A 14,026-nucleotide genomic window follows, 5' to 3' on the forward strand; every position below is an offset into this window, starting at 1 on the left:
AGAATTTCACCCTCTGTGGACTGCAACACAAACAGACGTCTGGTTTTCCTTCAGGTGGGGCCCCCTGCCCAGAGGGAGACCCTGAGCCTGTTTTCTGTTGCTCCTGCCACTTTCCCCATGAAGACCTAAGCTGTGTCCTTGGTGGTCTTAGATGAAGGTCTGGTTTGAAAGCAGGTAACTCCTTATGTGGAGATTGACTTTTTTTGAAACCCCTCGAGGCAACTCCTTGCAAAGATTACACAGAAGCAGAATCCTTGCTCAGCCACTGTTTTTGTTGTTCAGCTGATCAGTTGTGTCCAACTCTTTGCGACCCCAAGGACTGTAGCATGCTAGGCTTCCCTGTCCTTCACCATCTCCCAGAGTTTGTGCAAATTCATGTCCATTGAGTCAGTAATGCTGTCTAACCATCTCATCCTCTGTCGTCCCCTTCGCCTCCTGCCCTCAATCTTTCCCAGCATCAGGATCTTTTCCATGAGTGGGCTTTTTGCATCAGGTGGCCAAAGTATTGGAGCTCAGCTTCAGCATCAGTCCTTCCAATAAATATTCAGGGTTGATTTCCTTTAGGATTGACTGATTTGATCTCTGCAATCCAAGGGGCTCTCAAGAGACTTTGAAAGCACCTGTTCTTCCACACTCAACGTTTATGGTCCAGCTTTCATGGATGCCCCTAAACACTGCCCTGTTCCATATGCCCTGGGTCCCAGCCAGGCCCTGCAGCACTCGCCGGGAAGGGGTGGCGTCTAGGCATCTCCTGTGGTTTATGGCAGCTCCTGCTCCGGGGGCTGGAGAAGTGCTAACAAGGAAAACCACATCTCTGCTCATGATGGATACTGATGTCTAGTTTCTGATTTCAGAGACCCTTGACCCTACTGGTTAGATTACGGACACTGTGTTTTTACATAGGAAAACACATGCAAATTACGCGACCAGAGTTCCTAATGAAGATCCTGAATGAACAGGAAGGGAAAGATTACGTGCTCGTGGGCCTGGGGTTGGTGTCTGTTTTTTGCCACGTAGCCCAGGAAGCTCCTTCAGAGCCTGTGATCCGTGTTACTGTCGTTTGCCCTTGTCTTCCCAGTGAGGGAAGGGAAGTAAAGTGATTCCTTTCCGGTGTGGCAGTACCCGCCCCGCCCCCAGCCCCGGGGGGATCTCTGGGCTCAGTGGAGTTATCATCCCTGGGCCTGTCTGTCCATAGGGTCTGTCCTGATCATCTGCTCGGCCAGCCTTTTCTCTCGCCCTCTGAGAAGGGCAGAGTGGGAACAGGACTCAGTGTGGGGGCTGCCGCATCTTAAATGACTGTCGGTGAGGAACTGAGATCCTGTCCTTCAGTCTCCATCAGTGCTTGTGTGTGTGTGTGCGTGTGTTCATGCACGAGTGTGAACTGCATTTGTTCTTTCCTAATACTGAACCTGCGGAAGAAATGGTGACAGGGGCACGTCTTTGATGCCCTCAGTGCTCATGCCCAGCATCCAGCCCTGCCATCTGCACAGCGCTCTGTGGCCTGGAGCCTTGGAGCTCGCTGCCACTTGACAGGCCATTGGATAAGGTGTGGAAAAACGATTTATACCAGTCTGGTGGTGATAGGAGCGACTTAATGCGGGGTTCTTGTTTTTTTTTCCCAATTTATTTTTGAAAAAATTTTTTAACTGACATCTAGTTGATTTACAATGTTTTAATTTCTGCTATACAGCAAAGTGATTCAGGTATATATGTACATATACACACACACACACATTCTTTTTTTAATCATCTTCTCCATGATGATTCACTATTGAATGTAGTTCCCTGTGCTATGCAGTAGGACCTTGTTTATCCATTCTAGATGTAATAGTTTGCATCTGCTAATTTCAGCCTCCCACCCCACCCCTCCTCCAGCCCCCTCCCCCTTGCAGCCACAAGTCTGTTCTCTTTGTCTGTGACATTGTTTCTGTTCCATAGATGGGTTCATTTGTGTCTTATTTTAGATTCCACACATGATTGATATCATATGGTGTTTGTCTGTGACTTACTTCACTTAATATGATAATCTCTAGCTACATCCATGTGGTTGCAAATGGCATTGCTTTGTTCTTTTGATGGCTGAGTAGTATTCCATTGTCTACATGTACCATATCTTCTTTATCCAGTCCTCTGTTGATGATGGACATTTAGGGTGTTTTCAGGTCTTGGCTGTTGTGAATAGTGCTGCTCTGAACACAGTGGTGCATGCATCTTTTTTAATTCAGAGTTTTGTCTGGATATATGCCCAGAGTGGGATTGCTGGAGCACATGATAACTGGCATCCATGTCGAAAGCATGTATCCATATATACACACATCCCCTACACACTCCTTTATACACCCATCCAATATACATGTATATTCTTAGGTATGCCTCAATTTTATTGGCAGTTTGCTCTCTGTTATCACTTACAATTCGTAGTCAATCTGATAGTACAATTTGATAGTAGGGCCTGAAGTTGTAATCTGCCTGCATATGCCATTCCTGACCCGGATCTACTGTAAGAGAATACCACACTTAAAAAAAAAAAAGTTGAATTGGAGTGTAATTGATTTACAATGTTGTGTTCCTTTCAGGTATACAGTAAAGTGATAACAGTTGTGTGTATATATATATATATGTTTTTTTTTCCCCAGATTCTTTTCCATTATAGCTTATTACAAGGTATTGGATACAGCTCCTTGTGCCGTATAGTTTATCTACTGTTTATCTATTTTGTATATAATATATCCTTGTTTATCTACCTTATACACAGTGGTGTGTATCTGTCGCACTCGCTTCTCTTTGCTGAAGTGTGTGGGTCCTCACTGCCCCTGACGCTCATCTGGTGGGGGAGGGGCTGCGGGTACAGCAGGTGTGTTTGTGTTTTCCTGTTTCTTTTTCTGTGTACACTGTTCTCCTTCTGGCTTAGGGCTTCTCAACTGTGGCTGCATATCAGAATCATACGAAGAGCTCTATGAAATGCAGATGCCCGGGTCCTCTCCTGGGACGCTGACTGCCAGGTCCGGGTGAGGCCGGGGTGCTGGCATTGGAGAGCTCCCCAGGGGATCCTCTCGGGCGGCCACGCTTGCTCTGCGCGGCTCTCCAACTTTCCACCAACATTTTCCACCTGTCTGCATTAGAAGCCAGCCTAGATTTGCCTTTGGATCCAGGCCATTGACGATTTCTAATTTTAACTTTCAGCTTTGAGACTTACAGATGTAGAGGGTGAGGTCCAGAAGGGACTGAGTGTCTTTCCATGGTAGTCCCTGTGGATTGGCCAGAAAGAGAATGCTGACAGATGCTGTCAGAGGCGCTGAAACTGTCATTTTAGGCTGATCTTTATATAGTATGTTATTCATACTCAGATTATATTCAACCTTAAGCTCTAACTCACAACTGCATTATTTAACATTGTAAGGTAAATATTCTAGTTGTCCAAATCTTTTTTTCTCTTTTTCTCTGTAGTCTAGACATGCTTATGCACCATGTGAAAAGAAAGATAGCTAATCACTTGGTTGTGTCTGACTCTCTGTGACCCCATAAACTGTAGCCTACTCTGTCCATGGAGTTCTCCAGGCAAGGATACTGGAGTGGGTAGCCTTTCCCTTCTCCAGGGGATCTTCTGAACCCAGGGATTGAACCCAGGTCTCCTGCATAGTGGGCAGACTCTTTACCGACTGAGCCACCAGGAAAGCCTTTTGCTACATGTGAGCACACGTTCAAATGTCATTTCATGGGTTGAGGGAGAGAAACTCAGGAAGAGGATGAGTAAATTTCCATCTTACAGCCTCTCGGAATAATTAGTTGCTTTGGCCTTATGGGAAATGGATAGATAACCATCCTAGCAAGAAATTTTGAATGACCCATTTGACGTGATGGCTGAAAAACCGTATTTTTTACTAATGGAATGATCTTGCAGGCAGGGATTTTAATTTTTTAAAAAAGCATGACTCTTTGCCCAGAGTAAACTAAATTACCTTTGCCAAAAAGAGCCTTCAACTTGGTGTGCACGGGGAGAGGTCAGTGCAGAGAGGGTGGAGCCTGGACTCCCCCCTCACACTGAGTGCTCCCACTCATCACACTGAGTGCTCCCTCAGTGTTTTTTGTGCTGTATCAGTGTCATGTCCTGGTACTTCATGTTCAATGACAGCAGGATTGAACCCAGTGTCACTTTTAATTGAAACAGGAAGCGTGTTCAGCTTTGTATGTGAAGCAGCCACGTGGGATCCGAAAGGCCAGTGCTGGGCAGAGGGCCAGAACCCATGACCCGGGCTCACACTGCCGCACAAGGCTCCAGAACCCCCAGAGTGGGGCCGATCGCTCTGTGCTGGGCTGCAACCAGCCCTTGCTAACACGTGGTCTGGCAAAATGACCACTCCTCTCTGCATCTTCGAGATGCTCCAAGAGACAGCTGCTCTTTCCGTTTTAGTTTTCCCTGTCTGGCCTCCCCGCCCCCTTCCCTTTGACTGCTCCGAACCTGGTGGCTTGTCCAGCTCCACAGGGGACTTGATGTTTGTGGCTGCTGTTGCCACTGGCCTTGGAAATGAGTTATGTGAAAAGGCCCCTGCCTTTGCTCAGTGTGTCTTGAAAATTATGATTATGACCTCACGGGTCATTGTGGTGGGTGCCAGACTTGTGATGATTCTGAATAGTTACTTTGGAATTTTATGAGTCAAAAAGACAGAGCTGCCCTGCCAGTGGAGAGGCTTGGGGGAGAATGGCTGGTGTGAGTCACATGGCGAGGAGGACTTTGTTGACACTGAAGTGCACTTTGCTCTCTGCCCCCAGGTCCCCCTCCGGCCTGTTACAGCCCCAGCAGTCCTGTCCAGATTCTGGAGGACCCCAGCTACTTTTTCCCAGACTTTCAGCTCTATCCTGGGAGGCATGAGGCATCTTTGACAGTGGAGGCAAACAGCAGCATCAGAGAAAAAGTTGGTGAGTTCTTTCACTGGCACTCATGTTGGAAAAGCAGAATGATTTTATGTTTTTCACTCTTCTGAATAATTTTTTCTCTATCCTCTTTTTAAAAAGCAACATATTGGATTACTGGTTGTTTCTTTATTGGTAGGTGCCTTATTTTTAATGTTTGCTTAACATTGTGCATGCGTGCATGCTGAGTTGCTTCAGCAGTGTCCAACTCTTTGTAACCCTACAGACTGTAGCTGGCCAGGCTCCTCTGTCCATGAGATTCTTCAGGCAAGAACACTGGAGTGGGTTGCCATGCCCTCCTCCAGGGGATCTTCCTGACCCAGGGATTGAGCCTTTGTCTCCTGTGGCACTTGCATTGCAGGCGGATTCATTACTGCTGGTGTTAATAGACTGTTAATTATAATACGTGACTCACTCAACAGAGAGAGTTCCTGAGTAGCTAGGAACTTTTGAATTATACCACTGAGTGCTTAATTTTTCTCTAATTCCTAAATGTTCTTTTTTGTACTCTTTCCTAGAATCTTTCATTTCTTTTTTCTTCTCTGCTTTCATTTATACCTCTTTTTGCAGGTAATTCAGAAATTCAGAGAAATTCTAAACTATATTCGGAAAGGAACTGCTTCCTTTGTAAAAATTTCCTGACTATTTTTAAGGGTTTATGAGATTGGTTACACCATGAAGGAATCTTCAAAACCACATTAAAGAAGGATCTTGAGGCTCTTGCCAGATGTGCTCATGAAAAGGAGATTCAGTTTCTGTGTCTAATGAGACCCCATTCCTTTTATTATTCATCCAAAAAATCATTTTCCTTTGGAAATACGTTTTTATTTGAATTTTTATCCATTTTTATTTGAAGTGTTGATTTTTTATTTGAATTTGCTTGTTCATTAAGCCCTGAGGGTAAGAACTGTCTTCTTTACTCTCCTAACCCAGCACCTGTCAGAATGCCTGAATATCACAGGCTGGCAGTTGGTATTTGTGGAGTGAGTGATGGCTCAACTCAACCCACGCTGTTAATTGCTTTCCTAGGATTGTGCATCACGTAGTACAGTTACTCAGCAGCTCATCTTGGGTGACTTTCAGTGGTCTGTTTTTGTTGTTGCAAAGTTCTAATTGCTGAACTTCAGGTTTATATCTCAGTTACTGTGCACGTTCTCTGAAAATGAGCAGTAAGTTTGAATTTACTCCACATACCATCCTGTGAAGTAGATATGAAGCCTGACCCCAGAGGAGAGAGAGGTTCAGAGAAACCAAGTAATTGCCTGAGCTCACGAGGGGTAGATCAGAGGTGAGCTTCAGGAACCAGTCTGTAGAGTTCTTTACTCTCTCGTTTTTTAAACCATTTTTTTAATTGAAGTATAGTTAATTTACAATGCTGTGTTAATTTCAAGTGTATAGTGAAGTGATTCAGTTATATCTATATATCTGTATATGTCGATTGTTTTTCAGATTTTTTTTCCATTATAGATTATTACAAGATATCAAATATAGTTCCCTGTGCTATGCAGTAGGTCCTTGTTTACTGATTTCATATATGAAAAGTGAAAGTGAAGTCGCTCAGTCATGTCTGACTCTTTGCGACCCTGTGGACGGTAGCCTACCAGGCTCTGCAGTCCATGGGATTTTCCAGGCAAGAATACTGGAGTGGGCTGCCATTTCCTTCTCCAGGGGATCTTCCCAACCCAGGGATTGAACCCAGGTCTTCTGCATTGCAGACAGACACTTTACCATCTCAGCCACTATAGTAGTGTGTATATATTAATCCCAAACTTCTAAGATATCTCCCACCCTCCAACAGTTCTTTCCTGAATGCCTTTTGTGTATTGTGGTAGTGTTCTAGACAGTGGGTTCACAGTATGTGATAAGACAAGACTGTCTGTTCCCTGGTGCTAGAGAATTCTAGTAGCGGAAGACAGGTAATAAATACACTGTTGATTGAAAGAGAAGGCCAGAGACAAGGCCAGATGTTAGGCTGTTCAGGACATTTAGCAACTGGTTAGGGGAGCTGGAACCCGGGGAATGGTTGAGATCATAGAACCTGGGGCTGCAGTCTTTGCTGTTACAGAGACACTCAAAATGTCATCTACTGTCACCTTTTCTCATATTTTAATACCAAAAAGTATAAGAGGAATGTAGTCCTTAATAGCAGCCCCTGCTAAAAGAAGGCAGTAAACTCAGCTTATGTGTGTCTAGGTATATACACATATAGATGTGTGATTATGTGTGTATTTATATATCTTGTAAGAGTATCACACCACCTTCATTTTTTTCTTATTTTACTATAAACTGAAAACCTAGCTTGGCACTTGATTAAATGTAAGGAGCAAAGGGGACTTCCCTGGCAGTCCAGTGGTTACGACTCCATGCTTCCAATGCAGGGGATGTGGATTTGACTGCTGGTTGGGGAACTAAGATCCCACATGCCATGTGGTGTGGCCAAATACATAGATAAATAAATTAATAAAGTACCTCTACAATTCAACAATTAAAAAAAACCTTTAAAAAAAAATGGAGGGAGCAAAGGAAACAAAAGAGACAAGATTGTATCTGCACTTTGTATGTGGATGACTCTTTGATCATAGATGAGGATGCCATTTATCAGAAAAAAGGCCACTTTGGGGAAGAGAGACGGTTTGGGGGGAAATAATGTGTCCTTTGTATATATAAAAACACAGAACCATCACTGCTTGGAATTGTAGGGCTGAAGGCTACTTAGAGATGGGCTTGCTTAGCTCCCTGCTTTTACAGGTAAGGATTTTGAGCCCAAAGACAGCAAGTCTTATCAGTAGTAAGTAGTAGAATGTTTACTAGCCTATCACTATAAATATCCTCAATACACTCCTTCTGAGTACTTTTTGTGAAAAGGCATAAATTATATATTTCATGGAACTCTTTTTACTGGTTAAATGTTTGACACCCATTACATGCAGGCACTAGGTTGCTTGTTGTTGTTGTTCAATTACTAAGTTGAATCCAACTCTTTGCAACCCCATAGACCACAGCACACCAGACTTCCTTGTCCTTTACCATCTCCCAGAGTTAGCTCAATCTCATGTCCATTGAGTCCATGATACCATCCATCCATCTCATCCTCTGTCGTCCCCTTCTCCTCCTGCCTTCAGTCTTTCCCAGCATCAGGGTCTTTACTATGAGACAGCTCTTTGAATCAGGTGGCCAAAGGCCAAAGTATTGGAGCTTCAGCTTCAGCATCAGTCTTTTCATGGAATATTCAGGGTTGATTTCCTTCAGGATTAACTGGTTTGATCTCCTTGCAGTCCAAGGGACTCTCAGGAGTCTTCTCCAGCACCGCAGTTCAAAAGCATCAATTCTTCAGTGCTCAGCCTTCTTTGTGGTCCAGCTCTCACATCCATACATGACCACTGGAAAAACCGTAGAGTTGTATGCTAGGGAGACCCAGATGAGGAGCCATGATCTCTGCCTTTAAGATGTTCAAAGTCTTGTTTACATAAATAAGTGCCATCTGACACAACTTAGCAACTAAACAACAACTTGTGATGATCGGTCTTTGGGATTTATGACAACAGAATTTGGATGTTGGAGAAGGAGGGCTCAAGCCTGCTGGGCTGCAGCAGAAAGGGTTTTACTTAGAAGGCAGCTTTGGAGCCATCACTCAAAGCACATCTAGGAATTTCCCAAGAAGATGTAGTGAGATGCATCTTTCCAGGCAGAGGGATGAATGGGGACAAAGTCCTGGAGGCCAGAGAGAGCTAGCTTGTTTGGGAACTCTGTGTTCTTGGTGTGTTGCTGGAACTCGAACTCTCAGAGCAGTAGGGTGGGCCGTGGCTGGAGTGTTTGAAAAGTGGAGACGGCAAGTGTCGATTGCTTTCTGAGGACAGTTAGGAGAGAAGAGAGAAGAGAAAATGGGTGGCACTTAGAGGTTTACACTGGGCTGTGAGAAGGTGGTTTCTTTTTTTGTTGTTGTTCTGATTTTTTTTTTTTTAAGATGGGAAAGACTGTTTATATGATGAAGAGAAGGGGTCAGTGGAGAGCTTAAAGGGAGAGCTTGAAGGCCTGAACAAGGTCTAGAAGGAAGCAGGAGGTGAGGGAAGGGAGAGTGGGAGAGGCGCACTGAGCTGGAGAGATGCTTCCCGTGAGAAACTGCAGGGTAAATGGGGGTGACGCGGTATTGGAACGCTTTAAATGCCTCTATCATTAGAAAGTTCATTATTCACAACATACACTGAGACCTGTACGGAACAGCCTGACATGTTTTTCCCATGTTTATCTTCCAGTTGAGGATCCTCTCTGTAACTTCCACCCCCCGAACTTCCCGAGGATCCCAGAGGTGGAGATGAGAGGTTCCGAGGATGCGGCAGCTGGAACAGTGTTACAGCGGCTGATCCAGGAGCAACTGCGCTATGGCACCCCGACCGAGAACATGAACTTGCTGGCCATTCAGCACCAGGCCACAGGGAGCGCAGGGCCAGCCCACCCCACCAACTTTTCTTCCACGGAAAACCTCGCTCAAGAAGACCCACAAATGGTCTACCAGTCAGCACGCCAGGAACCGCAGGGTCAGGAACACCAGGTGGACAACACGGTGATGGAGAAACAGGTGCGGTCCGCGCAGCCTCAGCAGAACAACGAGGAGCTGCCCACGTACGAGGAGGCCAAGGCGCAGTCCCAGTTTTTCCGGGGACAGCAGCCGCCGCCGCCGCCGCCACAGCAGCAACCGGGGGCCGTGGGGCACAGCTACTACATGGCCGGGGGCGCCAGTCAGAAGGCCCGGACTGAGGGCAGGCCGACGGTGAGCCGCGCCAACAGCGGACAGGCGCACAAGGACGAGGCGCTGAAGGAGCTCAAGCAGGGCCACGTCCGCTCTCTCAGCGAGAGGATCATGCAGCTGTCGCTGGAGAGGAACGGCGCCAAGCAGCACCTCCCTGGCCCCGGGAACGGAAAGGCGTTCAAGGCTGGAGGGGGGCCCTCCCCAGCCCAGCCTGCAGCCAAGATGCTGGACCCCCGAGGTCCTCCACCCGAGTACCCCTTCAAGACCAAGCAGATGGTGTCCCCGGTCAGCAAGACCCAGGAGCATGGACTGTTCTACAGTGACCAGCACCCCGGGCTCCTCCACGAGATGGTCAAGCCTTACCCTGCGCCCCAGCCTGCCAGGACAGAAGTGGCCGTCCTGAGGTACCAGCCACCCCCAGAGTACGGGGTAACGAGGTGATTATCAAGCCTAGATAATTTTAAAAAATTTATTCTTTTAATTGAAGAATAGTTGATAGATAATATTATTACTATTTTGCAGATGTACAATAGAGCGATGCATAATTTTTAAAGATTATGCCCCATCTATAGTTATTATAAAATATTGGCTATATTCCCCATGTCTTACAGTGTATCCTTGTAGCCTGTTTTATAGCCAGTAGTTTGTTTTATAGCTAATAGCTATAATAGTTTTATAGCTAATAGCCTGTTTTATAGCTAATAGCTAATAGTTTGTTCCTCTTAATCCCCTGCCCCTACACTGCCCCTCCTCCTTCCCTTCTCTCCACTGGTCACCACTAGTTTGTTCCCTGTATGCCTGAGTCTGCTTCTTTTATGTCACATTCACTGGTTTGTTGTATTTTTTAGGTTCCACATATCAGTGATATCAAACAGTACTTGTCTTTCTCTGCCTGACCTATTTCAGTTAGCAGATTGCCCTCCAAGCCCATCTGTGTAGCTGCAAATGGCAAACCTTCATTCTTTAATGTGACTGAGTGGTATTCCGTCATGTGTATCTATCACATCTTCTTTATCCATTGATCAGTTGATGATACTTGTGTTGCTTCCCTATCTTCTGTGAAGTTGCATCATCTGTGAATACACGATTCTTGATCTGTGCCCTTTGAACACTTTTGCGTACGTGTGTGCTCAGTTGCTCAGTTGTGTCCAGCTCTTTGCAACCCTGTGAACTGTAGCCCGTCAGGCTCCTCTGTCCATGGGATTTTTTCAAGCAAGAATATTGGAGTGGGTTGCCATTTTTTCCTCCAGGAGATCTTCCCAACACAAGGATGGAACCTGTGTCTCTTGCATTAGCAGGCAGATTCTCTACTATTGAGCCACCTAGAATGCTGCTGTGAATACTGAGATGCATGTGTCTTTCTGAATTAATGTTTTTATATACCCAGGAGTGGAATTGCTGGGTCATAAGGTAGTTCTGTTTTTAGTTTTTTGAGAAACCTTCATACTGTTTTCCACAGTAAGCCTAGTGGTTTCACTCATGGTTTTAGCTCTCATTATTTTCAAGGCATATTAGGTTTTTGTCATCAGTTTGTTTTTTTTTGGTCTGTGCACAATGTTTAGTAAGCAGAGTTTTGGCCAAAATATATAGAGTGAAACAGAATAGAGGTCAACTGGGGATTTTCTCCAGGTGTTCCCGAAGGCAGGTAGGGATTTCTGAGTTTGGGGCGGAGCCTCCATTGCGCGCTGTCCCTGGGGAGCTTGGCCCAGTGGGCTAGAGGAGCAGTGGTTTTCCTGGCTGGCTTTTTGGAGAGTGTCCAAACTCCTGGAACATGTTATTACCATGGGGTTTTATAGAGTCTTTCTTCATTGTAGATTTTAAAGGAAAATGTAGTCTGAATTCTAGAACAGAGGAGCTAAAGAGACCTAGAGATCATATAGCCTCACCCCTTTATTCAACAGAAAAGTGAAAGTATTAGTTGCTCAGTCGTGTCCAACTCAGGCAATGGCACCCCACTGCATTACTCTTGCCTGGAAAATTCCATGGACAGAGGAGCCTGGTAGGCTGCAGTCCATGGGGTCGATAAAAGTCAGACACGACTGAGCGACTTCACTTTCACTTTTCACTTTCCTGCATTGGAGAAGAAAATAGTAACCCACTCCAGTGTTCTTGCCTGGAGAATCCCAGGGACGGGGGAGCCTGGTGGGCTGCTGTCTATGGGGTCACACAGAGTCGGACACGACTGAAGCGACTTAGCAGCAGCAGCAGCAGACTGTAGCACACCAGGCTCCTCTGTCCATGGGATTCTTCAGACAAGAATACTGGAGTGGGTTGCCATGCCCTTCTCCTGGGGATCTTCCTGACCCAGGGATTGAACCCAGGTCTCCTGCGTTGCAGGCAGATTCTTTTACCATTTGAGCCACCAGGGAAGAAGCTCTGTTTATTCAAGAGATGAGAAACTCAGTTCCTGCAGTACTCAACTCTGAGGCAACTGGAGTGAGGCTCAGGTATCCTGACTGTCAAAACCATTTCCTTCCATCGCCCTAATTGCTCCGACTGATGGATTCAACAACACTTCCCACATTTGTAGTCTGTATAGCCCTGTACTCAGTTCAGAAATAAAGATACAGTTTCCACCGTTAAGGTCCTCCCAGCATCGTCTCAGGGAAGCCAGCATCTGAACAGATCCTTGGGCTGCAGGGTGCCGTTTTAGGATAGAAAGGTGCAGAGAGCATTCGGGAACCGGAGAGAGTGGTATGACTCACAGCTGAAGGGCTTGGGGAGAGTTGCACAGAGGAGGTGACCTTTGAGTTGGGTCTTGAAGAAGAAATCAGAGCTGTGGGGTAGAGGTGAAGTAGCAGGAGATACTATGCAGGACTATGCAGGGGAAAGGCCATTTCTTCAGACCAGAGCTTAGGGGGTTTTGTCTGGCATGAGCTGCAGTCATGCAGAGCCGTGGCGGTGTAGGAAGTGGCAGAAAGTGTGTTTGGACAAGGAAATTGAGACCAGTTGATGAGGATCTTTGAGTGTCATACTAAAGAGTTTAGAATTTATTCAGAAACAATTGCAAGAACCAGTGTTTTTCAGTAAAGACTGTGTTGATGTTTACTAGGCTGATTTTAATGGCAGCAAAGGATGAATTAGAGGAAGGGGAACCTAGAGGCCATGAAGACCATCAGAGATGAGGTGAGTTGTGTCCAGATAAGACTTGGAGAGAGTAGCCCAGCTTTGAGGCCATAGGTATGGAGGAGCATTATATGCTAAGAGAAATAGAGCTGACATCATTTAATGATTGATTAGATATGGACACTGTGGGAAATAAGTCAGTTGGAAAGCAAACTTTCAGGAGAGAGGTTGGCTCTGGAGATACCCATTTGGAAATTGCTGGAGTTTAGATGTTTCTGAGCTTGCTTTGCCTGGGGAGACTGTGGAGCATAAGAGAAGACAAGTGGGTCACTGTCTGTTATGGCTGTGTCTTCATTCTTGCCAGAGGTTTCATTTATCAGATTCTAAGTCAAATGAGCTGAGATTTTCCTGAGTGACCCCAATGGCTGGGTGCAGGGCCTACTTTGGCTGTACATCTTCTGAAAAGAGAGTGACTGGGCCTTGGCAGAGTGAGCTGGCCTGTCACTCACTTGGCAGCTGCTGACCCATTTCCCTGCCTTCGGTGGCAGTGGCAGTTTTGAAGCAATGTACCGACAGGCAGGCCCCTGACAGGCAGCAGGACGCAGCGGACACAGTGTGACCCCACCAGGGTATCCAAGTGCAGCCTGGGAGAGCTCTTGTTCTCACCCTTTTATGATTCCTTAAGCCAAGGAGAAATTGAAATTTAAAAGCTATTAGGTTTGAAGAGGAAAAATATATCTTCAAATTTCTGGTTATTAGCACATTGATTTGTCAGAGTTAAATAATCCATGGTACTTGCTTGGAAAATCCCATGGGCGGAGGAGCCTGGTGCACTGCAGTCCATGGGGTCGATAAAAGTCGGACATGACTGAGCAACTTCACTCTCACTTTTCACCCTCATGCATTGGAGAAGGAAATGGCAACCCACTCCAGTGTTCTTGCCTGGAGAATCCCAGGGACAGGGGAGCCTGGTCGGCTGCCATCTATGGGGTCGCACAGAGTCGGACACAACTGAAGTGACTTAGCAGACTTAGCAGACTGATTGCAGAATCATATCAGAGTTTGGGTTGTGATAGTTCACTTTTTTTTTTCTTAATCATTTAACTCTGTGTCTAGAGCTTGATCAAAAGTAGAAATATCCTTAGTCTCCTTACTCCTCTTGGGCTTTATTCTTGGTTACCTGGCAGGGCATAAAGGGGTCTTGCTGCTTTTTATCATTTGGCAGTAGGTATGCTGTGAGTGGAAGATAGGAAGGGGGAGGAGGAAGCTATTCCTGGAGGGCTGCCCAGGTATTTGTGGGTG

At 45.9% G+C, this 14,026-nt stretch overlaps 1 protein-coding gene across 7 annotated transcripts in view; it reads left to right on the forward strand.

Moving 5' to 3' along the window:
• Positions 1-14,026, forward strand: part of AMOTL1 (angiomotin like 1) — a 197,438-nt gene that overhangs the window by 104,741 nt on the left and 78,671 nt on the right. For 5 of the 7 annotated variants that reach the window (XM_027563870.1, XM_027563865.1, XM_027563872.1 and 2 more), the window contains 3 exons: positions 4,771-4,917; positions 5,014-5,046; positions 9,165-10,095. In XM_027563870.1, the coding sequence (XP_027419671.1) occupies positions 4,771-4,917; positions 5,014-5,046; positions 9,165-10,095 (1,111 nt within the window). The remainder of the gene's footprint in view (positions 1-4,770; positions 4,918-5,013; positions 5,047-9,164; positions 10,096-14,026) is intronic. The other 2 variants (XM_027563867.1, XM_027563871.1) reach the window with 2 other exon arrangements.

Source organism: Bos indicus x Bos taurus, chromosome 15, assembly GCF_003369695.1.
Source record: "Bos indicus x Bos taurus breed Angus x Brahman F1 hybrid chromosome 15, Bos_hybrid_MaternalHap_v2.0, whole genome shotgun sequence".
In the NCBI taxonomy this organism is placed as follows: domain Eukaryota; kingdom Metazoa; phylum Chordata; class Mammalia; order Artiodactyla; family Bovidae; genus Bos; species Bos indicus x Bos taurus.